The sequence below is a fragment of the Capsicum annuum genome, chromosome 11 (assembly GCF_002878395.1).
Source record: "Capsicum annuum cultivar UCD-10X-F1 chromosome 11, UCD10Xv1.1, whole genome shotgun sequence".
Taxonomy (NCBI): Eukaryota; Viridiplantae; Streptophyta; class Magnoliopsida; order Solanales; family Solanaceae; genus Capsicum; species Capsicum annuum.
Genome location: NC_061121.1, coordinates 226,287,950 through 226,315,354, shown reverse-complemented (window position 1 = coordinate 226,315,354; position 27,405 = coordinate 226,287,950). Strand labels below are relative to the sequence as shown.

Below are 27,405 nucleotides of genomic sequence, written 5' to 3'. Positions count from 1 at the left end.
TATTATTTTGAATTTCAGAACTCATAAAGTTAAAATGTTGATCCTGCCTCTGGTCACCTTACCCTTTCCTCAAAGGTAGATGGATTGTTCCCAGTAGATGACCCTCGACACAAGAAAAATAATCCAGAGCAATCTAGAAAGAGAATAAACGAAAGTGAAAGCATCACAAAACAAAATGAACAACAACTACAAGATAAAGATAATTTTTAGACAGTAACAAAAATAAAATGATAATTTTACTATGTAAACCCTAACTACTTGTTTTGATGTATATAATACCCTGCCTGAACCAAATCTGTGAATCGCATGGAATATGTTGTTGTTATGCTCAACTATACCATTTATGTTACACCATTAGATTGGAAACAAAATTCTAAAAGTTAGATCTGATCTTTGTATTGCAATATACAAATCTAATAAAAGTACTACCTTTGGAATCGTTTTTTTTTTTCTTCTTAAAGGGGGCCAGGGGAAGGGGAAGGGGAAGGGGAATGAGGGAGGAGATTACAATGTGGGAAATCGAACCCTCACCAACAAGGTGGAAGTTCAGGTAACTAACTAACTAAGCTACTAAGATTCCTCAACTTTTGGAATCGTTTTTGCACAACTAAAAGTATTTGTTTAAAATCTAAAACTATAATTTATATGATCTTCAAGTAAAATGTCTGTAGTTGCTTGCTTCTTATTTGTCTGAAGTTAGTTTTTGGCACATCGAGCTTCAGACTCACCTAACGTCTGATCTAAAGCAGCTAAAACTATAGTAATTCAATACACTAAAACTCTCGCTATGTGCATAAGGGTCTGGCTAAAGAAGACGGTAAGCATTGAATAAGGTGATTTAACTTGAATGGTGAGCTATCCTATAAGACTAAGAAACAAAGAGAGATACCACTCTGGAAGAGCTAGAATTCTACCGCTTGTCAAGGGACGGTCTCAGGTAGACGAGTTTTATGGAGTGTAGGCCTTCCCCAAAAGGTAACGGGGCGTGCAAAGGTTTCCTAGGGCTAGACAGAGATAAAAGGCACAATCTGGTCTACAATCTCTAACATTAATGAATGAATGCTACATCCACAACTTGTACAGTTCAACAAAGAAAGAGGCAATCAAACTCACTAGTATTATATATGACAACAATAATTACGACAAGAATTGAAACGAAAGCCAAGATATTATTCAGGAGATATCAGCAAGCCTGTCTGTCTCTTCAACTCTGCCACGGGCACGTCTCTATAGAAGAACATTCCACCTCCTTTAAGAAGGTTCCCTGTATTTACAAGCAAGGGCGACACTTGGATCTGAGATCGGGATCTTCAACGAGTACCTAAGAAACTAATCAGCAGCCTGTTGCGAAACAGGTTCTGTAGACTTGGTATCGCTTCCGTTTAATCTGGACTTCTCCTTCAAAGGCTTCTGCGCACTAGATGCCTTTTTAACAGTTCTGCTGGGCTGTCTGGCTGATTGAGGTGCGAGACCTGGCAAAACAGATGTCATAAAATAAGTGGACGGAACAAAGTGGTTCTGTATTTTGTAACATTTTGGATGTACACAAGGCAATATTGTTAAGAGAGAGGACTTACCGCTGCTAGGCAGAGACAATCTTGGTTTTCCTTGTTTATCAGAGGGAGTAGACCTCTCCTTAGGATTGCTGCGTGATCTAGAACCAACGGCAGGTCTTGAACTAGCTTCCTCGACTAAATCTTCAAGATGCGGTTTAGACTTTGGTTTGTTAACTAATGCTGCAGGTGTTTCTTGTGTGCTTGCTGACACATTTGGGGAAGAACTGCAGCCATCAGAGAGAGATGCAGCTGCCTTTTCATTTGATTTGGAGTTGCTGCTTGAATGAGATGGACCGGCTCTATCATTTGCAAGATTGGAAGTTGTTGGTTTCTTTCCAGCAAATTTTACCTGGTTCTTTATCCCATTCACGGGATCAGCTGAGTCATTTTCATTAGGCACGACTCCATCTCGAACATTAATGTCTAGAAAGCGATTTTCCCATGGGCGTACTGCCATCCATCTCTCTAACCAGTTCCAACCCCAGCTGCTTTTATCTGGTTCAAACCCCGAATGTGTAGTCTGTTGCCTCGATCCTGCCTGCCACTGCAGCACAAATAGAGTTCAATAAGAAAAAATAAAAACTGCCTTGAAATGAAAGCATGGAACCTTGCCTAACTGGATCATGACCAACAACAACATACCCAGTATAATCCCAAAAGTGGGGTCTGGCAAGGGCGGACCCACTTTGGTTCAAGTGGGTTCATATGAACCCACTTCGTCGAAAAATTACACCGTATGTGTATATATAATCAGTTTTTATAAGTATAAAAGTATATATTTAATTTTGAACCCACTATGTACAAGTGAAGTGGCTAGTCCAGTGGTCACGTGTTCAAATCTTGATACCTGGGTTGCGGGTTCGAACCCCCCTATAGCGGCATTCCTTTTTTTTTTTGAAACTTGTAAGAATGAGTAAAGGTTGTAAAGCCTTTACTTCTAACAAGTGAAGTTGCTAGTCCAGTGGTCGTGCGTTCAAATTTTGATATTTGGGTCGCAGGTTCGAGCCCCTATAGCGGCATTCCTTTTTTACATATTGAACCCACTTGGTGAAAAGTCTGGGTCCGCCACTGGGGTCTGGGGAGGGTAGTGTATATGCTGTCCTTACCCTACCTTGTGGGGCAGCGAGGTCGTTTCCAGTAAACCCTCGGCCCAAGTAAAAACATAACAAAGCAGTTCGAAACAGGAAAACGACGAGGGAGACAAAGCCAAGACGATGCTAAAGATATCATTACACAGCATACTAAACTGGAAAAGTCGCTACAACAAATACTACGATAATCGCAGTGCAAGAAACAAAACTGGATCATGACCAGTATCATAAAATGACACCACAGTATTGGCGGCTATTTTTTACTCTGCTATAGTTGTTGCTGAATTCTAACTAGAGGAACCATGTGTCCTTGAAAATACACATAGCATATAACAAAAATGAAGAGAAAAGACCCACTATAGCAAAGGAACTGAAGAAGAGCAAAGCCCCAACATTACCAGTATGAGCTACATATAAGCGGGTTCTGAGTTTTTAATCTAGAGTGCTGCTGATACAAATGCTATGAATAATTTAGATTCAAACAGATTTTAGCCTGACCAAGACGCACTAGCAACGAGGAAAATCTCAGCTGGTATACTAGTACTTAAACCATCATTGATGAGTATATATGTCCTACTAGTTAAAAAGCCAAAATATGGGCACGTTAAAAAAGACCTTGGGAGAGGCGCATTGTTAGGTCTGAGGTTGAAACTATTTAAATTGGCTTCATGTCTACATGCCAATCACTCTCTTTCTTCCCCCAAGAACCAACATGGCATGACATTTGATGCGTCAACAATTTCATTGTCTACCTCCTCATCGGTTTCAATTACAATGGTTATTCAATTAACATCAGATTCAGGTTATGCTAGTAGCATTACTGGTTAGTTCCCTTGTCGTTAGGGTGCAATGTCATTAAGTGGTTGAGACATTCCAAAAGACGCTCTGGTTCTTGTTTGGATGTCAAGACTCGAAAGGTAGCTGGAATGTGTTCCAGTGACAGTTGCTGGGATAAAGAAAATAAATTTTCTTGCATACTTTTGTCTGAAAGGGAATGGAATGTGTAAATTGAAGAAGCTTTTTTTTCCCCCAGAGAATGCCAAACTTCGTGCAAGGCTTGGTTCGAAGGTAAGTCACTCCTTCTTGAGATAAGACTTTTAACCTCTTACAGAACAACTTTCCTACCTACAAAACGTCGGAAAGCTAACATTTCCATAAAACAACCAAAAGGTATCCTTTATAGAGGCTAACAGTTCAGCACTTGTGGGATCACACTAGATAAGGTCTGTGTAACCCCACACTCTCCATAAGCCACGTGTGGGATCACACTGAGTATGTTGTTGTTGTTGTAAAGGGTTTCAGCACTTTAAGAGAGCAAAGTTCACAGGGAAAATATCAGCACCAGCCCCTTCCGAATTTTAATCAATTTTTTAAAACCTAGCTCCGACAGATATCCCTCACTCCAAGAAATCTAGATATAAGTGAGCCTTCTGCTCTGTAGGACTTGAACAACAGCCATCTAGATATAAAAAATCACATTTTCTGTTCATAATCATCGAGAATTTGAATGCCGATAATAAACATAACTTGATCCACTTCTTCCACCGGTCACCAAATTTTATCCTCATCATAATAAAATTCACTTAACTCCCAGTTATCGTAAGCCTTCTCGAAGTCAAACTTACATGATATTGCCAGAACTTATTTCTTCTAGAATCAGTACCTCATTTTCCCCAATGCACATCTACGATTTTCCCTCCTTGATGAAAGAATTCTGAACTCTACCTTCTCAAGGTAAAGGTTTGCATACACTCTACTATCCGCAGACCCCGCTTGTGATATTAGACTGGGTCTTTGGTTGTTGTTGCTGAAAGAGTTCTGAGACTAAAACATTGTTCCACCATCACATTTAGTCTATTGCAAACTAAAAAGCACATTAAAATTACCTTATAAATGCTTCTACTAGACTTATGGGGCCTACACACTGCTCCCTCCCTTTTTGGCACAATGGTAAAAAAAATGTGAGGTTTCTTCAGTCTCTCCATTTCATGAAAAGCAGCAATGGTCTTCAATAACTCTCCCATGACCATGCTCCAGCAATGAAGGAAAAAAAATCAAGCAACAATGATCTCCATTAATCCTCCCTCGACTACAGTCCAAGCGTCGAGCATTGTAGGAAATCACCATGATAAATTGTCTGTACTTGGTGCATTGTCATATGAACAACTCTCCACCGCCTCTTACATTTTTTCTTACCCTATAGCACTCTCCAATCACTCTCTCTCCTAAGTATCCCTCCCAATTTAGGCTTCTCTCATATATATCGATCTATCTATCTATCTATATCTATATCTGTGTATATATATATATATTGATTAGAGGAGAAAAGAGATGGTTCTAGAGATTTTGTGGAGGTGGTGAAATGATAAGGACGGTGAGAGAGTATTTGGAATTTAGAAGAAAATAATATTACTACTATACTATAAAGAGCTGAAAAGGCAAAGATTCTAACCAAGAGAATAGGATGCTAATATATAGCAGTAGTAATTATAGGAGTAAAAATGAGTCAATTTTTTTTTAACAAATAATAATGATGATGAATTTGTGTTAAAGACCACTATGATTTTTTTTTTTCATTCATCAAATATTAGTAGAAAATAACTCAAAGGTGTATTTTGATAATGAGAAATTTGTTAAATTAATTATGTTTAATTGAGTGTGGTTGACATGCATTCATGGTATTATCGTAGAAAAATACTTTATTTGAAGATGATGATGGTGCAGATATGTCGGATTGACTGTGGTCGACTAAGAATTGAGAAGTGTGAATGTGATATTTATGGTGTTAAAAAAAAAAAAGGGCAGCCCGGTGCACTAAAGCTACCGCTATGCGCGGTGTTCGGGGAAGAGCCCCACCACAAGGGTGTATCGTACGCAGCCTTGCCTTGCATTTCTGCTAGAGGCTGTTTTCAAGGCTTGAACTCGTGACCTCCTGGTCACATGGCAACAACTTTACCCGTTACTCCAAGGCTCCCCTTCATGATATTTATGGTGTTGCGGTAGAAAATATTTTATGTGGAGATGATAAAGGTGCAGATATGTGGAAATGACTATGCTCTACTAAGAATTGAGAAGTGTGAATGTGATATTTGTGGTGTTGCGGTAGAAAATACTTTATTTGGAGATGGTGATGGTACAGATACATTTTATGAATAAGTTGAATTAATCGTAGTATAAACTGAATGTGTTTGATTGAGAATTAGCAAGTGTGAAATGTTGGCATTCATGGTGTTACTGTTACGTCATAAAATATATTATTTGGAGACGATAACGATGCAGATGCATTATGTAGTTATGCAGAATTAATTGAAGTATTAATTAAATGTGTTATATTGGGAATTGACGAGTGTGAAATGTGATATTCATGGTGTTAGGGTAAAAGAAAAACTTTATTTGTTCACGGCGATGGTGCAATTACATTTCGTATTTTTAATTCAATTTAGATCGAAGAAAAGCTTATTCAATGATCACTACTAATCATTAATACTTGCAAACAAAAAAAAAGCTAAATTATTTGATCTCCATGCATGATTAGGAAAAAAGCCAAAAATAATCAGCTTCTTCAGACTAATTAAGAACGCTACGAAAAATGTCATATGAAGAAAGGTCTTTTTCAGAGGAATATGATATCGACTTAGAGAGGATGAGAGCTTACCATCGTATTCTTCAACAACATACCCAGTGAAATCCCACAAATGAGGAAGGAATGGGGGCGGGAGGTGGGGGCCGAACCAGAATCAGTGAAGGAGAACACGACTTCGGCGACTGATCAAAGAAAACTTCAAAGGACTAAATTTTATTACAGTATAATTTATAGAGGCGACTCGAGCTTGTTACCATAATAAATAAATTAGTGTCTTAATTATTCTTAAACAATTTTAGTGAAAATTCTATATTGTGAGTTTGACTTTGATTAAAAATAATTTTTAGATTGGTAATAATTTAAACATATGAATAATTTAATTTCTCTATCTATGATTTACATGTTACAGTAACACTTTTTAGTGAAAATTTTTATTAACAAATATTCGTTAAGGATTTTTTACATGTTTTAGTTATTTTTCATTGATAGACGTATAAAAAAGAAATACCTTTTTTTTTTTTTAAAAGTATCAACCAAGTAAATGGGTAAAATAATTGTATGAAATGATTAAAAAAGAGAATTATATTACATTTATTTTTTCCCCTTTTATTTAACTTCAACAAGGCAAGTAGGTACAATAACTAAATGAGATGATGCATGAAGAATTGTTTTACATTCATTCTTTCTTTTATGGAAGAAATATAAATTTGAATGGAATTAAATTCATAAAATCAATAATAAGATTACATGAATTTGGAAGAAAAAGTAAGTGTCCTACTTATATTTAAACAAAGTATAGGCAGTGTAATGTTATTTGCAAAACTATTTATCTTTCTTCTAAACAAAATTAACGGAAAGAATCGTTCATCCAATTACTTACATTATAAATCGCTAATAAATATATAATATACATAATATTGATGCATACTATGTATCATCTTGTGTAACTAACAAGTATCTGACTTGTGTATATCAATTAGAAAAAATAAAAGAGGAACAACTTGAATATTTATATAAAATATTTAATTTGTTTTTTGGTAACAATAAAATGAAAAAAAAAAAAATCAGTAGTGTGCTTCATATTTAAAAATAAATTTTGTAATTTGTGTATTCAAATTTAATTGAGCTCTACTTTTTTTGTTCATTTTTACTTGTTTGACTTTAATCGCACCTCCTTTAAAAACAATAAATACTCCTAAAACACTAATTTTACTATATCACCTTATTAATTATAAGTCAGTTTAATATAGAAAAATAAATAGTACTCCCTTCATTTCTTTTTATTTGCTCCCTTCACTTTTTGTGAGTCAATTTAACTAAGTGTTAAAGCTAAATTACATTAGATTAATTTAATTTTTTATAATTAAAATTTAGATATTCAAAAACTATATGAAAAGTACTATAAATTACAATTTCTTTTTTTTGTCAATTTGATTAAGAAATAAATTCTAAAATGTTGGTCAAAGTTTGTATTTTTTATTCTAAAAATGAAAAGGAAGCAAATAAAATATAAATGAAAGGAGTATTTTAATAATAAGTATAAAATACACAAAATAATAAATTATCTCTCAATTTCTCAAATGAAATAAGTAAAGTTGGATAATTATAGTTATTATACCAAATACGTAAAAGTGAACAAGTAAAAATAGATGGAGGAATTGATGCTAATATTCCTGCCGTTAGCTTTTATTGGTCATTATTTTTCTAATTTGATTTTCACTTTTACTTGTTGTTTTTGACAAATTAAGAAAAGATGATTTTTTTTTTCATATTTTATCCTTAACATCAATTACGTATTTCAAATATCTATTACTAAACATCAATTGATAAAAGTAATATGATAAAGTTACTATATCAATTATTATTTTTTCAAAAAAGGATCAAAAATACCCCTAAACTATCTGAAATGGCTCAAAAATACCCCTCGTAAGTTTTTTGGCTCAAAATACCCTTCCATTAAATATTTAGCTCAAAAATACCCCTTTATCAAACAGAATTCCACCAAGGACGCCACCTTCATTAAAAAAGCCAACTCAATATTCCACATCAGCATCCACATGTATAATTGCTTTTTAAAATTCATAAGCCCATAAGTTACATAAATGGATCCTACCCGACCCACTATAAAACAAATTGATCCTATCACAAATGGAGGGTATATCAAATTTTCAATGGGTTCTTCAATAACAACATTGGTATCAAGGAAAAGAACTCAAGCTCCGAAACCTGCAAGAACATCCATGAGGAATAAGTCGAAATCAAGTGTAATTGTTGACGATGAATTTAATGATACGATTTAAGTCGAAATGATATTCATTTATTTATTTTGGATATAATTTAATTTCAGGGGACCCGGTGTAACGGTGCTGGTGTTATCTTGGATTGTAACTTTGTACACACTTTATGGCAAATGGTTGAGATGCACGAAATGGTTTCAGGGAAACGTTTCGATAGATATCATGAGTTGGGGCAGCATGCTTTTGGGGAAAAGCTTGGGCTGTGGATTGTGGTGCCCCAACAAGTAATTGTCGAAGTTGGTGTCGACATTGATTATATGGTGACTGGGGGAAGATCACTCCAGAAGGTCCACGACTTGGTTTGCAAACCTGGGGATGGTTGCAAACAAATCAAACTTCCATACTTCATCATGATATTTGCCTCTAGTCATTTTGTGCTCTCACTTTCCCAATTTTGATTCCATATTTGGTGTCTTTGGCTGCTGCAGTCATGTCCTTACGGTATAAAATTATTAGTACTAGTATCTATTCCTCTCTCCCCATTTAATATGTACTTGCTATGTTACTGACTGTTAGTATTGTGTATGTGACGATTAATTTAGTTACTCTACAATTGGCTGGGCAGCTTCAGCAAGCAAGGGCTTACAACCGGATGTAGACTATGGTCGCACGGGTGAAACCGATTTGGGAGTTGTTTTCAACTTTTTCACCGCGCTGGGATAATCTACAATGCAGGGCATAATGTGGTGTTAGAGATCCAAGCTACAATCCCTTCAACACAGGAGAAGCCTTCCGAAGGACCCATGTGGAGGGGTGTTGTCGTTGCTTACATTGTTGTGGTTGTGTTATTTCCCTGTTGCTCTTGTTGGCTATTTGGTATTTGGGGATGCAATTAAAGGCAACATTCTCATCTCTTTAGAGAAACCTACATGGCTCATTCCCACAGTGGTTTCAACACATATGTATCATTAAATTCATCGTCAACAATTACACTTGATTTTGCCTTATTCCTCATTGATGTTCTTGTAGGTTTCGGAGCTGGAGTTCTTGTCCTTGATACCAATGTTGTAAATGAAGAAAAACCCATTGAAAATTTGATATACCCTTCATTTGTGATAAGATCAATTTGTTATGTTAGTGGGTCGGGTCGAATCCATTTATTTAAATAATGGGCTGATGAATTTTAAAAATAGATTATACATGTGGATGCTAATGTGGGATATTGAGTTGGCTTTTTTAATCTAGGTGGCGTCCTTGGTGGAATTCTGTTTGAGGGAGGGGTATTTTTGAGCCAAATATTTAACGGGGGTATTTTTGAGCCAAAAAACTAACGAGGGGTATTTTTGAGTCATTTCAGTTAGTTCAAGGGTATTTTTAACCCTTTTCCGTTATTTTTTTAATGATGTATCATGTCAAAAAATGACAAGTAAAAGCGAACTGAGAAGTACCCAACACCCGATGATTAAAAAAGGGGAAAAGGGTCAAACTTACCCTTCTACTTTGGAAAATTGATTAAATATATCATTCGTTATACTTTGGAGTCAACTTTACCCTCGTTGTCATACTTTGGGGCTAAATTTACCCTACTCTAGAAAATGGCTAAATACCTTTCGTCATAATTTAGTCAAATTTACCCTTTTGTCATACTTTGGAGTCAAATTTACCCTTCTACTTTGAAAAATTGGCTAAATATACCCTTTGTCATACTTTGGCGTCGAATTTACCTCAATGTCATATGGGGTTAAATTTACCCTCATTGTTAAGAAACTTTTCACATTTATCCATCCTTTAATTAGGAAAAGTCCAAATCAATGTTATATGCCCCATTTTTGAAAAAATAAAACACATTCTAATCTAACTCGACTGATCCAACTCGAGCCACAAAAAACAACAACAACAACAAACCCAATGTATTCCCACTCCCACAAAGTGGGGGGAATACAACAACAACAACAAACTCAGTGTATTCCCACAAACCCAGTGTATTCCCACAAAAAAGACAAACAAATATACCCCTCCCCAGTTCATGGATTAGCATCAGTGCAAAGCTCATGAAAAATGACACTTAGCAATCAAATGCAACAGATTAGGCCTACAATATATTTTTCTGGATGATGAGTTAATAAGATGTCTCGTTATGTGTCAATAGTGATATCTCTTCATTCTTATGTCTTTACATATAATTTGAATCTACACAAACTTTTTATCACGTCATTTGCTCAAAAAACTTATCCATTGATTCTAGAATCTAGATGCATATGTTATTGCGTACTAAATTATGAAATTTGAACATAACTGAAATATACAGTCTAGATCAACCCCTTAAGAAGTTCTCCGATTTCTCTCTTTTCAAATAACCCATACAACGGAGAAATGGCAACATTACGGGCCCTTGAACGATAATCTCCATTGTTGTGGTCTTGTGGAAACATAATAGGCTAGCACCCTCTAATTCCCGTCTCTTGCTCTTAAGTTCAAGTCAATTCATCCTTCTCACATGCAAGAAGTGATTTTAATATCCACAAAAAACACTTTTTACCTGTCATATCCCCGTGTCCCTGTCCATGTGCCCCAAAACCTCCTCTTACACACTTGCCTCTTTCTTCTCTCATTCTTCTTGTGTCTCCATCACCCTATTCCGTATACGCCTCATTAGCATCTCGTTCTGTTTCTTTTAGTAACTCGACCATGGTATCCCCATTACCTTTAAAGGAGACCCAAAAGTTCCCCAAAGCCTAAATATTTTTGCTCTACCTACTTTTGCATTCTCTCCCCCTCCTATAGTAATAGCTACTGATTGAACATCCTCATTAAGCAAAACTCCTTACTTTCAACTCATTCATTTACATCAACTTGCTCTAAATATACCACTGAATAATCTTACATATTAAAAATTATTTTGAAACCTCAAAGTCCTCTCACCTTACTCCTCACATTATGTCTGGCCTGAACCCCTCGTACCTTCAACAGATCAAGCTCCCCCAAAAACAAAACCCTGGAATCCCGCTCTGTCCGCCTTTCTTTTTTAGGTTGTCCGCTTTTCCCTTAAACTGATTAGAGAAACACCAAAGGGTTCAAGCCCTCAAAGCTTAAAATGCTGATCATTTCAACAGTTCTTGACACTTACAAACGAGAATTAGTGTTGTTCTGTCTTGATCCAACAACTTTTGACAATTTCATGAGATAATCAATGTTGTTTCAGACTTCCGCCTCGAGCCAATAAATTCCAACAGCTTTTGAAGAGAATTAATGTTGTTTCAACACGACCAACAATTTTGACAATTTCAATGAGAATCAACGTTGTTTGCAGCACTCAAGTCCTCGCTATGAGAAAAGCTTAAGAAGAGGGGTTTCGACCCTCCCCCAAACCTCAATCACCTTAAATCTAAGAAAGCCGAGACGGTGGGTTGGTCCAGCTGGACAGAGAAAAAAACAAATTGAACTTTCAACTTTTCTAGAGATATCCATTCCAGGAGAGACAGATAACGAGGCCCTATTCTACCCCATCTTCTAGTTTTATCCCCTTATTCAACACCCTTAGAGCTTAATCCAACACAAAAACAACCTATTCCAACATAGTGGGCTTGTTACAACCACCAAAAGTGTGAGATTTGTCTTCAGTTCAATTCCACTCTTTCAAATTAGTCAATTTTGCTTGATTTAGGTGGTTGGCTGTTCTCATCTCTGTTACGGTTCACTATGCAACTGCACTCAGGCAACTTTTCCCAGAACTTTGACTTCTCCCCTTCCAATTTTAAAAAATCGTTAATCCTATTGTGACCAGTACTCGTTATGGGCTCCTCCTTCATAAGCACTGGTCGTGGATCTGTGTTACCTCCCATTCTGCTTCTCGCCATTCCCTCCCTCAATTCCTATCCTTTCTTTATCATTTTCCCATCCATGGAAACTTGTCTACAAAACTATGGATGAATCCAACCTTAGTACATCAACTATCATCCACCACCACTAATGTCAGTACACCCCCCGGCCCCCAACCAACCAACCAAAAAACTGAACACCCTCATCCACGAAATGACATGCAGGTAAATAACACATTCATGACCTTCCACATGTCTTACTATCTTTCTGAAAATATTTTAAAACAACATGTGGATCAGAACACCGGCAGTGACGCCTTCTGAAATTCTAGATTCAAAACACCCTAACACACTGTTTGGATAGTGGTTTTTCATGGTATGATTACTAAGAGAACCATGTCTGTTTCTTAAAATGTATGGTTTAATTTCATGGTTTGATAACCATGAAAAACCTCACTTTATGTAACCACCGATTTGGTGATATCCCATGGTTTATTTTTTTTCCAACTATGCCCTCATTTAATATTATATAATTCTATTTTACCCTTTATCCTATATTATTTAACTCCCCCCTCCCCCCATCCAAAAAAACTATTTTTAAAAAAATTTAGAACTTTTTTCTTATCCACCACCTACCCTGACCCTTACCAAACCCCCACCCCAATTTTTTTTTTAAAAAAAAATTAAAACTTTTTCTTACCCCACCCTCACCACCTCTATCCTTCCCCCACCACTTACTAACCCCTCTAACGAATCAATTATTTTATTTTTAAAGAAAAATTCTTAACCCCCCTCTCCCACCTCCGAACCAGCCCCCCACCCAAAAAAAAAAATATTTTTTACAAAATTCAAAACTTTTTTCTTACTCCACCCCTATCCCTACCCTTGATCCGCCCGCTCCACTACCCCCCCTCCCCACCAAAAATATTTCTTTTAACAAAAAATTCATAAGCTTTTTCTTACCCCACCCCTCTTATCATATTCGTTCTCATTGTTTTGAATTAAATATATACAAATAATTTGAGAAAATATTTTTCTATTTGCAAAACGAACACAAGAAAATAAGTAAAAAACATTTTGTTTTGCTAGATTTTTTTTGTATTCCATACCGAACACACCCGTAGCATAGACAAAAAATACATTCAAACTCTGCATTTGTCGTTGGTGGTCACGTTTCAAAACACGAAAAGAAAATGAAATTTGTTACTATAAAAATGAATCTGATTACATTTATTTTGATCTACTCTTGTATTGAATTTGTTAAAATTTACAAGAATTTAATAACTTAATATATTTACATGACATAATTTATAACAGATTAGTAGGAAGAAAATTATTCTATCAATAATTATTGATAAATTTAACATTTATAATAATTAAGGGCATTTTAGTGAACTTGCCAGTTATGATACAATATCATATCGTCAAACCAAATAAAAAAACTATTATTAAACAACAGTGAACGATACAGTCCATCCAAACATTGTATTGTACAATACCATACCATACAATACCCTACAATACAATGTTTAGATGGTCTGTATCGTTCACAGTTATTCAATAACAGTTTTATTGTTTGATTTGACGATATGATACTCTATCATAACTGATACTAAAATGACTTAAATTATTATAAATGTTAAATTTATCAATAATTGTTAATAAAACAATTCTCTTCCAGCTAAACTGTCACAAATTATGTCATTTAAACATATCAAGTTGTTAAATTCATGTAAATTTTAACAAAATCAATACAAGAGTAGATCAAAATAAATGTAATCGGATTCAATTTTTAGAGTAACAAATTTTATTTTCTTTTGGTGTTTTGAAACATGACTACCAACGACAAGTACAAAGTTTGAATACATTTTTTGTATATACAGTATGATACAGGTGTGTTCGATATGAAATACAAAAAAAAATCTAGGAAAACAAATTGTTTCTTACTTATTCTCTTGTGTTTGTTATGCAAATAGAAAAATATTTTCTAAAAATACTTGTATATATTTAACACAAAGCAATGAAAACGAATAGGATAAGGGGGTAGGGCAAGAAAAAGAATTATGAATTTTATGTTTAAGAAAATATTTGGGGGTAAGGTAGTTAAGTGGGGAATCGATGATAGGGGTAGGGGTGGGCTAAGAAATTTTTTTAAAATTTTTTAAAAAATAAATTGAAAAATATTTTTTTAGTGGGTAGGTGCATATGGGGGGCTGGTAGGAGGTAGGGGTGGGATAAGAAATTTTTAAAAAAAATAAAAAAAGTAGTTCAGGAGAGGGGTTGTTAAGTGGTGGATAGGGGTACGGGTGGGTGAGGGTGGGGTAAGAAAAAGTTTTGAAATTTTTTTAAAAAAGGAAATTGGGGTGGGGGTTTGGTAAGGAGTGGGGTTGGGGTCAGACAAGAAAATAGTTTAAATATTTTTTTTTTGGGGGGTGGAAGGGTAAAATAGGATTATATAATATTAAATAAGGACATAATTTAAAAAAAAAAATAACCAAACCATGGGATACCACCAAATCAGTGGTTACATAAAGTGAGGGTTTTCATGGTTATCAAACCATGAAATAAAACCATACCATACATTTTAAGAAAGAGACAATCAAAACAAACATGGTTCTCTTAGTAACATACTATATCATACCATAGAAAACCACCATCCAAACAGCGTGTTAAAAAGGCACCACCCAACTGTATCCTTCCTACATGGAGGACATTCATAGCTTGTTTCTCACTTGCAAACTGGAAGAGGAACCTTGTGTTTTTCCCCTAGCAGCAACATCTTCAAGTCGGAAATGACCTCCTGCTCCTCTAATGTTCAATCAAGAACCACAGATTTTTTTAATGAATCGGGAATCGATATCATACAGCAAAACGACACAGATCATATTTCAAAATATCGATACAAAGATAACCTAGGCAGCTGCTTCTCTTACAGGTTCTAAATATATCTATCTAATCTGAATTTTTGCCTTCAAGATATCACTCCAAAAACATAAGTTACGCGGACTCTTCACTTTTAATGTCGCACCCGTGTTGGATTCTCCAAAAATACACTACTTTTGGAGAATCAAACATGTACCTGTTGACATTTTTGAAGAGTCCGAGCAACATAGCCAAAAACTGATACAGTACTGAAAACAGAACAAACATCATCGAGCAGGACAATGAGATGCTTACTTGGTGAGCTAAAGCATAGGCCATTGCTCTTTCACGCTTAGCAGCTGCCTCTTGTCTCTTTAGCAACTTTTCTTGAATTTGCTCAACAGATCCAATACTGTCACACCAGCCATCCTGTTACAAAAGTCAGCAGAAAAAAAGGTGAGAAGCATGTTAATGTAAACAGTGTGAGTCTACCCACATAAGTTCCACCAGGCAATGCATAGTTTTACACTTTGAAACTTTTATTCACATTTTGGCACGACGGCTCATGTCAAGAAGAAAATTACTGTGACCAAAACTTGAGGCACCATTTAAAGTGGAAAAACCAAACATAAATTATGTGGCTGATGACAGGAACAGCCATGAACCACAATATAACCCAATTTTTTGCCCACGACATTCAAATGATGAGATGCCGATCAGTCCTTCTGGAACATCCATGAAGAATCTATCAAGAAAGTTCCACATGATTCGGTGTATATCACATATTGTTGAACAGTATCCAGAATATGCAAAATCCATGGAAAATAATTCAAAAACCCTAAAGTGAATTGACAGCTAATGCCACTATTAAGTGGCTTCCCATTAGAAAAAAGGTACGATTAACCACTTAGTTAAATTAGAACCTAGTGATAAATGCCTTGACACAAGTAGCGGCCACTGTGGAAATGGAAAAAGGGTATATAAAAGTAATAGCAATTTAGAAGTTGCTTACTTCGATCTCCCGAACGCGAGCCTCATGTTCCAGTTGTTGTTCAAGCTTCTGCTGTTCAGTTTGACTTTCCAGTGACATGCGAACACGTCTTGCTCGGACACGTGCCTGAACTCTCACCAAAGCTTGCATGCAACGGAGGGTAATCGCAGCCTGCTTTCTCACCGCATGACCCCTGACAAGAGCTTGTAGTCTCACCAATCCTTTTAGAGCCCTAAGAGCTCGCCTTGCCTGACCATTGCCAAGATATCAAAGAAATAAGATTTAATTGCTGTTGCTTTTCCTAATTAACGATTCTCTCTTCAATTCTCCCATTATGTTTCTACTCACCAACTGATGAGATTCATAAGAAATTAAAAACACGGTGATTAACATACTATTCTGTTTCTACTCACCAACTGATGAGATTCATATGAAATTAAAAACAGTGATTAACATACTATTCCAATATTCAGGTGTCAAAAGGTTTGTTTATATATCCAAAGCTTAATCTATGAGTCAGATACCAAATTGGAAACTGGAGTTGTGAAGGCTTCCCCTGACAAAATGTTGCATTCATATACCCATTCTCTCCAACTCATCTGCTGATATTGAAACCATTTTTTTCCCATATTTCCTTTAAAAGTAAATACCTTGTTGGCATGAGAATGTTTCACTATTACATGAGATATCTTATGAATAAATATAGGTGTTTACGAGGAATCAAATTTAAGTAGTTTTAGTTCAATGGCTTCAATTAAGCAAGATGAATCATTATCACAAAAACTAATTGAGATATTACTAATATATATATAAGGGAGAATACTCATTTTTTTGTAGTCCTCACATAAATCTTTTGTCCCTTTATACCCAAATTGAAGTTTTTATGACTTTGTAAGTCCTCACACATTTTGGTAAATTTTAAGAACTTCAAGGACTTTTACATGCCACTAACAAAGACGATATCAGAGGCAGATCTACGTACAAGCTTGGGGTGTCAGGCTCCCGGACATCTAGGTTGAAACTCTCTCTATATATATGTGTGTGTATATATATTAAGAATTTGTATGAATATAAAGAATGGCACCCCGAGTAACAAGCGATTGATAGTGCCAATGGCAAAGAGTCAGGTTTTACTCTCGAGGGTCATGAGCTCGAATTTGCTCTTGCCCATTCTTTTTTGGCAAATATTTGAATGAGGCATTATTGTTTTAAAAATTATTACGATTCAGTGGATTTGAACCCAATACCCCTTTAAACTAAAGATTCATACAAACCAATAAGCCAAGGTTCTCCTTGTTGACTAAATCGATGATAAAATCTATTTATGCTCTCCTATGTAAAAATTGAAACCATGGCCGGACGGAGTACTTGGAATGCAAGTTCAGTGATGGATGAGGACGAGGTGGTAGTGAAGATGATTCCCAGATTGTTTGTAAGAGGGATAGTTTTAAGTATCTTGGGTATATGATTTAGGGGAACAGAGAGATTGACAAGGATGTCACTCATCATATTAAGGCAGGGTGGATGAAATGGAGGCTCGCCTTTGGAGATAAGAAGGTGTCTCCCAAACTTAAAAGGAAAATTCTATTGACTGGCGGTCCGTCCGACCATTCTGTATGAAGCAGAGTGTTGGCCAGTCAAGAAATCTCATCTCCAAAAGTTGAAGGTGGCAGAAATGATGATGTTGCGGTGGATGTGTGGATTTACTAACAGAGATAAGATTAGGAACGAGACTATTCAGGAGAAGGTAGGAGTGGCTTTGGGGAGGAAAATATGCGGGAAGTGAAGTTGAGATGGTATGGGCATGTGATGAGGAAGAGCACTGATGCCTCAGTTCGTAAGTGTGAGAGGTTGGCTATGGATGGTTTCAGGCGGGGTAGAGGTTGACCGAAGAAATACTGGAGGGAAGTGATTAGACATGACATGGAGCAGTTACAGCTTACTGAGGACATGACCCTAGACAGGAAGATATGGAGGACGCGAATTAGGTTAGAGGGCTAGTGTGTGTTGGTGAGTCGCAGCTAGTAGATAGGAGTGCTTTAGTGTAGCCATGCTAGTAGTCATAAGGCGTTGCACGTAAGTTGGATTTTCTAGTTAGGAAGGTTTGGGTGAGGTGTTTGCTTTTGGTTATATAGTGTATAATACTACTCTGTGGGCATCTTATTTCTATTATTTCATCTTGTTTCATGTTTTACTGCGACTTTGTCTCCTGTCTATTTTGTCCTGGGCTGAGGGTCTATCATAAATACATTGGGTATGATGTTGTTACTATCCAAATGGCGTGGCACCGAAACTTCAAAATTATAGATCCGCCTCTGGACTATATCAAGGAAAAGGTATAGTAATCCCACAAACACTCATACATATTCGAGTCATTTTTTATGTGGAAATGTTATTAAGCTTATTCCAAGTTAAATTTTTGCTTAAGAATTTATTATAGACACGTAAAAGATTATCCTATCATTTAATTTCTATCCTAATAGATACTTAGTCATTTAATTAATATTATTCTTATATACTCCCTCGATTTCAGCCGATTTTGACTTGACATTAAGTTTTAAAAAGTAAAACTTTTGAATCTTGTAGTCTTAAAATATAGATACGTCAAATGTACCAAAATGTCGTTTAATTTTGTGGTCTTAAATATGTAATGTGGAAAGTTGAAACTAAAGAGTTTCCAAAAAAAGAAGAAACATTCTTTTCGAAACGAACTAAAAATGAAAGCAAGACAGGCAAATTGAAATGGAAGGAGTATTATTATTTGTTGATGTTATTATTTCAAATTTCTATTCATCCTTTAAACATACAGTTTTTTTTTTAATTTACTCTAATAATTTTATACCGTCCATGCAAACAAACATAAGTAATTAACCAGATTTCCCTTGAGGTGGGATTAATTTAAAATAAAAGAATAAACACAAATAACTTATATCATTGTAAAATATTTTTGAAAGGTGTCACAAATGAAAACAATAGTTCTTATGTCTCAATTGAAAAATGAATTTTAGAATATGATAATTAATAAATCCATATAACTAATACTTACTAGTTGGGAGTGTGCTTAGTTTTGCTAGTTCTGTGGTTTTGAACCTATTACCATATTTATCAATTTATATGCCACTAAAAATAGAGAACATTTTATAATAATAATAACAACAATGTTTTTATAATCATCATCATGATTACTACTACTACTACTTCTTTTATAGGTAACTACTACTACTTTTACTTATAGGTATTTAACTTATTTCTCACTTTTAGTTTTACTTGGTATGATGAGGACATGAGTAGAGTTAAATGGAAAACACAACTAGTGAGGAACAATGTAGCCGACGCCAACTTGCTTGAATTGAGACGTATTTGTTATAGGAGGTTATATTACTCTATTTCCTTATTTCTTTAGGATTCTTTGATTTACTTTAGGTTGTCTTAATGGCAGAAAAAGTATTATGACTGATGTTTAATTGATCAATGTAAAGTGATTCTAACAATTTTATGGACTGCTTACTTGGAGCAGTCCCTGGAGTCTAAAGGGTTCATATTGAAACCGTCGAGTAGGATTGAGTAGGACCAAGATAGAATACTTGACGCAAAAGTTCAGTCATGTAATGTCGGGGCTAATGCGGAAGCAGGGCTCGATGCACATACCATCCAAAATAAAGGAAGTTTCAGGTATCTTGGGTCTATAATCCTAGGAAACAAGGAAATTGATAATAATGTCACACATCATATTGGTGCAGGCGGGATGAAATGGGGGCTCGCATCCGAAGTATTGAGTAACAAGAAGGTGCTACCTATACTTAAAAGACAGGTTTTATAGAGTGGTAATTAGACCAACTATGTTGTATGAGCGGAATGTTGAACGGTCAAGAACTATTCTTGACTATTGCATGTTGAAGATGAAAGTTACGGAAATGAGGACGTTATGGTGGATGTATAGGCATACTAGGAGGGATAGGATTAGAAATAAAAATATTAAGAATAAGGTAGGAGCGGTCTCAATGGAGGACAAGATGTGGGAAGCGAGGTTGAGAAGATTTAGGCATATGAAGAAGAGATGAACAGATGCCCAGTGTGGAAATGTGAGAGGTTGGCTATGGTTGGTTTCAAAAGAGGCAGAGATAGGTCGAAAAAGCATTGGAGAAACGTGATCATATAGGCATGATGCAATTGCAGCTTTTTTTTATAAGCTAATAATTTTATTAACATTTAGGGGAAACGTTGTATAAATATACCAAAGGAAGAGAACTATGACTCAATTGCAGCTTATCGACGACATAACCTTAGATAGGAGGTTGTGGAGGATACAGTTTAGGATAGAAAGTTAATAGATAGTAGAGCGTTTGTCTTGCTTACCTTTCCATACTAGTAGTCGAAGTACTTCTTTCGTATTTTTTTGTCCTTCGATTTCCGTCACTATCTAAGTCTCGTGTTCTTTGATTATCGCACTATTTTGTTATAGTTATTGCTCCTTTTTTAAAGATTGCTTTGGCATGCCTTCTGTAGTATTTTTCCATGATTTACTCGCCTTAGTTATTTCTTTTTCAATCCACTTTGATATGTTTTTTCTTGAGCAAGGAATCCACACGAAACATCTCTCTACCTTCTAAGGTCAATAAGATATGTGTACACTCTATCCTTCTCAGACCTCACTGATAAGATTACACTGAATATGTTGTTGTTGTTGCTTACTTGTTGAAAGATAGATTATTGATTTTTCATATGTTTGATTGGGGAAGGGATGGACATGCATGTTTAGCAATTTGGTCCCCGAAATAACTTTTTAAAAGTTTTAGTCCCACAAATTTCTGCAACGGGGGAATAGTCAAAGTGCTTTCCACACATGGCGATATTTCCCATTGGCTTTAAGAGGTCAACAATAAGCTCTTACCCAAGAGACTCCCTATAGTCATTGAGGATGTCAATTACTCAGATTCTTAAGTTCCTATCTCGGGTCTATTTAGGCTGCCCTAGATCCTATCTGAAAGATGCTACGCTTTATTACATATAGACATCACATCACCTATACCCATGTTTCAAAAAAGTGCATTTACATAAAGATTCCAAAACTTGGAACTTCTAACAATGGATTGGCTCAAATTCATCCCCATTTACATAAAGATTCCAAAACTTGGAACTTCTAACAATGGATTGGCTCAAATTCATCCCCAACTTTTAATGCCATTAATACCTCAAGACGGCCCAATTTATTGACTCCAAAGTTGCACATCCAAGGGACCAGCAGAAACAACCTCACTACCTTCATCCTTAACCAGAGATTGTGGTGGAGTGGTAAGTACCCCTTCATCCTTAACCAGAAGTCTCGGGTTTGAGTCGGAGTCAACTTTGTTAGGGAGAGCTTTATCCTCCATTGTGGGACTTCCCAACACGAATCCGCATTTAGTTGGCTCCAATGTGGGTACCGAACACCAAGTAGGAAATCAAAAAGAAAAACTTCCAAGGTGGGGGAAAGGTTTGCGTACAAACTACCCTCCCCAACCTCGCTTGTGGGATTACACTAGTTATGTTGTTGCTATATGAAGCAATCAGAGCTGAGAATGATTTTTTTCTCTTATTTGGTTCATTCAAGTGCCTGGATGGTATTCACTTCTCCTCCCTCAATTAGAAAGCCAAGTAAGGTCTCACACCCAAATAAGAGTATTTGGTTATTTGCTATCTCGTATCAGGCAGACAGTAAATTTGGAGGATGAAGGAGGAAACCTAAGTTGCTCGAACTCTTCAAAAATGTCTACGGGTGCGTGTCGGATCCTCCAAAAATAGTGTATTTCTGAAGGATCCGACACGGGTGCGGCAACGTTTTTGGAGAGTCCGAGCAACTTAGGAGGAAACTATTCCTATCCTGGCATTATATATAAACAAACTAATGAAACTAGGGAGTACCAAGCCATGATGGTGAATTTAGACTAGGTTTAACTGTATTTTGAGTGACTTTAGCAAATTGACTTTTCTGCCGTACTGAGAAAACTCTTTCTTATATACTCAGGATATGTGCTAGAATTCTGGGCCACGAAAACTCACAACGATAACTTTTACATAAGACCATCTTTGTACACTCTCTACTTCGTCAATAATGGAACTTGTTTTGCCTTTCAACATAACGATGGCAAAAAGGCATCTGATTATAAACCTAAATATATCATCTAGAAACATTCTAAAGAATTCCAGATAGAACTCAAGTTGTTCAATTAAGCCGTGGCAAGTCGACCCATTGACATAGTCAAAACTTTAGTCTTGGGAAAGAGTGCACCAGGACCAAAGGCACAACTAAGTGGGCATGACATATATTTCAGCTAACTAAATTTACAAGCTGATGGCTAATTCAGTACCAGAAATCCTCTGAAAGCTGTTTGGATGCGTATAGCTGCCAACTCTTCTTTCATACTTTGCTTAACTTGAGGGGCATGATACAATTGATGTGAACTTGAAGGGGAGCTGAAAGCAACTGGAACTGATGAGCTGCTGATAACTTCAACAGATCCAGCAACAGCATCATTATAATTTAGCTCCTTTTGAAGTAGGTTGGAATCGATCTCAACAGAGTGTTTTCTCCGGTGCCAAAACTTTCCGGTCCCTCCTGATTTCTGTTACAGTAGAAACAAGTACAGATTAGGTATTGCATTGTCTTGCAATAAACAGGTATGGATGATCCAGCAACAAGTTACATATTACTTCATATACCAACACACCGAAAACATCTCCTTACGATGTTTCCAAAATCAATTAATAGACCCCACCATAATTTAAGCAGCTTCAAAGCAAAGGCTTTCGTGTTCGATAAATTGTCTGCTACATATCAATTGGCAAACATATGAGACCAATTGAGAACACATTCAACATCTCTGCATTTCAGGCTCCAGTGATCTCAACATCATAAATCTACGCTTTCATGTTTGATATCCTTTCTCTTTATGATTAGAGATGACACAAAAGAATATATAAGTAGTTTGCTGAAGATATAGAAGCATTACCTAAAGATACTCAACAAAAGCCAACAGATTCAGCTATCAAAGACATATGGAGGAAAGAAATAACATAAAAAAAAAAAAAGGTTACCCACATTTTCATCTTTTTCTGCAGAATGAGACTTTTCTTGTTTCTTTAAACCGACAAGAGCTCTAATCCATTTGCCTGAGACACCCATGCTATACTAGCTTTGGATAAACCAAGTTGCACCTGAAACAGGAAAATTTCACAAATTTAGATATTTCGTGAACTGAGAAAACCACAACAACCAGTCCAGAAGAAAGAGCACATGATAACTACTGGTATCATATCTCTTGTGATAGGCGCTGTAAAACTTAATGGACTTCTTAAGTAACTGAAATAGAGGGATGAAGTTAATTTGGTTCATGTATGTAACGTTAGAGCTAATCCCAAATGTAGAACTGTAGTGCATAGCTGATAGTAGCAGCAGAGATTAGGGAGGTTTGTGGTTATGCTTTAAGGCTTCGCTAACAGTGGTTGTTGGCTGTTTTGTAATTCTGATTCAGTATTAATGCAAAAGTTAGTCACCTAAAAAAAAGTTATTTAGTTCTCAACTCAGAGGCAGACCTGAAATGCTTGAAACTAGAAATCTATGATGAACTTGGATAATTATCTAGCTTATCCAAGATGTGAAAAGAGGTAACATTATGAATCCAATCCAAAAGATCAACAGTCACAACGACAGTATCAGTAGAGTAACTTCCAAAGATGGTTATAAAAAAAATTATACAAAAAAAGAGAGAACAAGTCGACAAAATGGTGCTATATCTTAACCAAATTATGACTTAAAAAATCGTAAACAAGCTTTGAAGTGACCACTCATGAATATCATGACCAAAGGTTACACAACATGTTATGTCAAAAAACTACAACATTTTCCTGGAATCAGATTTCCAGCGCATATCAGGTGAGTAATGCACGTTAAATCGGCAATCCCTTGGGGAATGTTTCAACAGATTCCCACATTGCCATACATTTCTCAACAAGCGCCTATCAAATAAATTAATTATATAGCCCAAAGTTCTAAACTTTACTACTATCCAAGCTGAACTCCACAACATATGACATTTAACCTTCATTTCCCAAATCTAGGGCTAATTCTTTACAAAACTCTTCAAAAACCGAAAATAAGAAGAACCCACTTCATCTTACAAAACTCTTTACAAAATATTCGCTAATTCCAAGATAAAAGTAAAACCAGCAGAAGAAACAACTAAGCCCAAAAACAATGCAGATCCTTAGTAACCAATTAGCGAACATTGTTGAACTTACTGAACTCCAATAATCTTAAAAGACAACCCAAACCGGTTTTCTGTGGAACATTCACAGGTATAGAAGGCCAATCTCCTAAATAACAAAGCACTCTCCAAGGGCATGGAATGTCTAATTTGTTTGTCTAACGTCAGCAGTCCCTTGAGAAAAGTTTCAACAGATATCCACAATGCCATACATTTCTCAACAAAAGCTATCTATAAATTACTGTCTTGTCCAAAATTTCAAGCTTTACTACTATCCAAGCTGAACTCCACAAAACATTACATGTAACTACCATTTCCCAATTAGGGAAATCATAAACCAAAAATAAGAAGCACCCACTTCAATTTACAAAACTCCTTACCAAAATAGCAACTATTTGCAAGCTAAAAGTAAAGCCAGCAGAAGAAACAACTAAGCCCAACAACAATGAAGATCTTTAGATCACCAATTAGTGAACATTGTTGAATTTACTGCACTCCAATTAAATCAAAAAATATAACCGAAAACCAGTTTCCCATGGAAAATTGTTCACCGGGATAGAAGAAAGTTCCAAGCACAACAAAGAACTCTCTTAGGGCATAGAATGTCTAATTCTTTGGTCTAACTTCAGCAATCCCTTAAGGAATGTTTTCAACAGATATCCACAATGCTATATATTTCTCAACAAGGGGTATCAATAAATTAACTGTCTTGTCCAAAGTTTCAAGTTTTACTACTATTCAAGCTGATTACATGTAATTTTCATTTCCATAGACAAAAATAAGTAGAACCCACTTCAATTAACAAAACTTTTACCAAAATATTGATCGATTGCGAACTAAAAGTAAAATCCGAAGAACAAACAAACAAGCCCAACAACAATGCAGATCTTTATATCACCAATTAACAAACATTGTTGAATGTATTAAACACCAATAAAACTTAAAAAAGATAACCAGCTGTCTGAAGTGTACATTGACTCTAATCAAATCCCAAAACAACAAGAAAGCGAGAGAACCTTTTAACCAACTTTCCAGCACATATCAGGTGAGTAATGTAGGTTCAATCTCATAACATCGGCAATCTGTTGGGGAATGTTTCAACAGATTTCCACAATGCCATACATTTCTCAACATGGGCTATCAATAAATTAACTATCTATCCCAAAGTTCCAAACTTTACCACTATCCAAGCTGAACTCCACAACACATGACGCCATGTAACTTTCATTTCCAAACTTTAGGGCAATCATAAACCAAAATAAGAAAAAATCACTTAAATTTACAAAACTTTTTACCAAAATATTAACTAATTGCGAACTAAGAAATCGTTGGTATGAAGGATAAGGAATAGCAATCCCGGGATAAAATGTGGGATTATTTTGTCATGCATTGGCTTAGGGGTAATAATTAGTCCCGGAATTATTTATCCGGGATAACTAATCCCATGGGATATCCCAATTGCCGGAATAACTTTGTCTATCCCAACCCCCATACCAAACAATCCCTAACCAGCAGAAGAAGCAACTAAGCCCAATCAACAATGCATATCTTTAAATCACCAATTAACCAACATTCTTGAATTTACAGAGCCCCAATTAACCTAAACAAAGATAACCCAATTGCTGAATTGCACATCAACACTAATCAAATGTCAAAACAACCAAGAAAGGGACATTCTTGAATTTACAGAACTACAATCAAACTAAAAAAAACATAACATCAAATGTCTGAATTACACATCAACTCTAATCCAATGCCAAAACAACAATAAACCAAAAACCAAGAGAGGAACACTCTTGAATTTACTAAACCCCAATTAAACCAAACAAAGATAACCCCGTTTATCTGAATTACACATCAACTCTAATCAAATCAAACAATACAACAACATATCCAATGTAATCCCACAAGTGGGGTCGACAAAGGATAGAGTGCACACATATCTTACCCCTACCTCGTAAAGACAGAAAGACTATTTCCAAAAGACCCTCGAAAAGCTCTAATCAAATGCCAAAACAACAGCAACAAAAAAGATAACCCATTTACCTAAATGCCAAAGCAACAAACAAGCAAAAAAGGAGCATTCTTGAATTTACAAAACTCCAATTAAACTAAAAAAGACACAACCCATTTACCTGAATTGCACATCAACTCTAAATCAAATGCCAAACCAACAACAACAACAAAAAAGATAACCCATTTATCTGAATGTCAAAACAACAAAGCAAGCAAAAAAAGGTGCATCCTTGAATTTACAAAACACCAATTAAACTAAAAAAGACAACCCCTTTACCTGAATTGCACATCAACTCTAAATCAAATGCCAAAACAACAACAATAACAAAAAAGACAACCCATATTACCTGCATGTCAAAACAACAAAACAACCTGAAAAAAGTGCGTTCTTGAATTAACAAACAACAAAACAACCTAAAAAAAGTGCATTCTTGAATTTACAAAACTCCAATTAAAATAAAAAAGACAACCCATTTAGCTGAATTGTGCATCAACTCTAAATCAAATGCCAAAAACAACAACAACAAAAAACAAGCAAACAAACCTTGTCTGTTTTACCTTGAAGGTGGGTTTGGTTGAAATAGATGGATCTATGAATGAGTCAACTAAAATTCAAAATTGAAGTCAACCCAATTCTCATTTTACTCAATCTTGAAAAACCCAAATGCCAATTTCAATAGATTATCCCCCCCAAAAAAAACTTTGTGATAAGAACAAGAACAAGTATAGTAAGTAGTAGTATAAGGTAAGTAGTAGTAATGAGTTTTTTCAGTACGCAGCAAACTGTGAAGGGTGATGCCAGCTAATGCAAACCAGGTAGGATGGTGGGTGGTGTGGGGTAGTGGGGGTACGTGGGGGTGGGGGTGGGGGTGGGGGTCGGGGTGCTAAACGGTGTCGATTTAGGGGTGGTAATGTAAAGTTGTTTTCTGAGAAAGCGACAAAGAGTCAATCACGAGACTTCATCGGCCCCTACAGAAAAACGGGTTTGTGGGTCGGGTTGGATATGGT

At 35.9% G+C, this 27,405-nt stretch overlaps 1 protein-coding gene across 3 annotated transcripts; it reads right to left on the bottom strand.

Moving 5' to 3' along the window:
* Positions 1 to 1,029: 1,029 nt before the first annotated feature.
* On the bottom strand, positions 1,030 to 27,405 carry LOC107847857 (protein IQ-DOMAIN 5). 3 transcript variants are annotated; one of them, XM_016692410.2, is made up of 7 exons: positions 26,956 to 27,405; positions 23,217 to 23,332; positions 22,486 to 22,740; positions 16,160 to 16,387; positions 15,463 to 15,576; positions 1,578 to 2,100; positions 1,030 to 1,472 (listed from the first exon to the last, which is right to left on the bottom strand). In XM_016692410.2, exons 2-7 carry the CDS (start codon positions 23,298 to 23,300, stop codon positions 1,330 to 1,332), a joined length of 1,347 nt encoding a protein of 448 aa, XP_016547896.1. In that variant the 5' UTR covers positions 23,301 to 23,332; positions 26,956 to 27,405; the 3' UTR covers positions 1,030 to 1,329. The 3 variants fall into 3 exon arrangements, with proteins under 3 accessions (XP_016547896.1, XP_016547897.1, XP_016547898.1); XM_016692411.2 differs by having other exon boundaries at positions 26,942 to 27,386; XM_016692412.2 differs by lacking the exon at positions 26,956 to 27,405 and adding an exon at positions 26,675 to 26,948.

Excerpts from the sequence above, each read along its gene's own strand:
- LOC107847857 (XM_016692410.2), bottom strand. The coding sequence starts at position 23,300 with ATGGGTGTCTCAGGCAAATGGATTAGAGCTCTTGTCGGTTTAAAGAAA. Across the intron at positions 2,101-15,462 it reads CCTATGCTTTAGCTCACCAA|TGGCAGGCAGGATCGAGGCA; the intron begins GTAAGCATCTCA and ends TTTGTGCTGCAG. Across the intron at positions 1,473-1,577 it reads ATTGTCTCTGCCTAGCAGCG|GTCTCGCACCTCAATCAGCC; the intron begins GTAAGTCCTCTC and ends CTGTTTTGCCAG.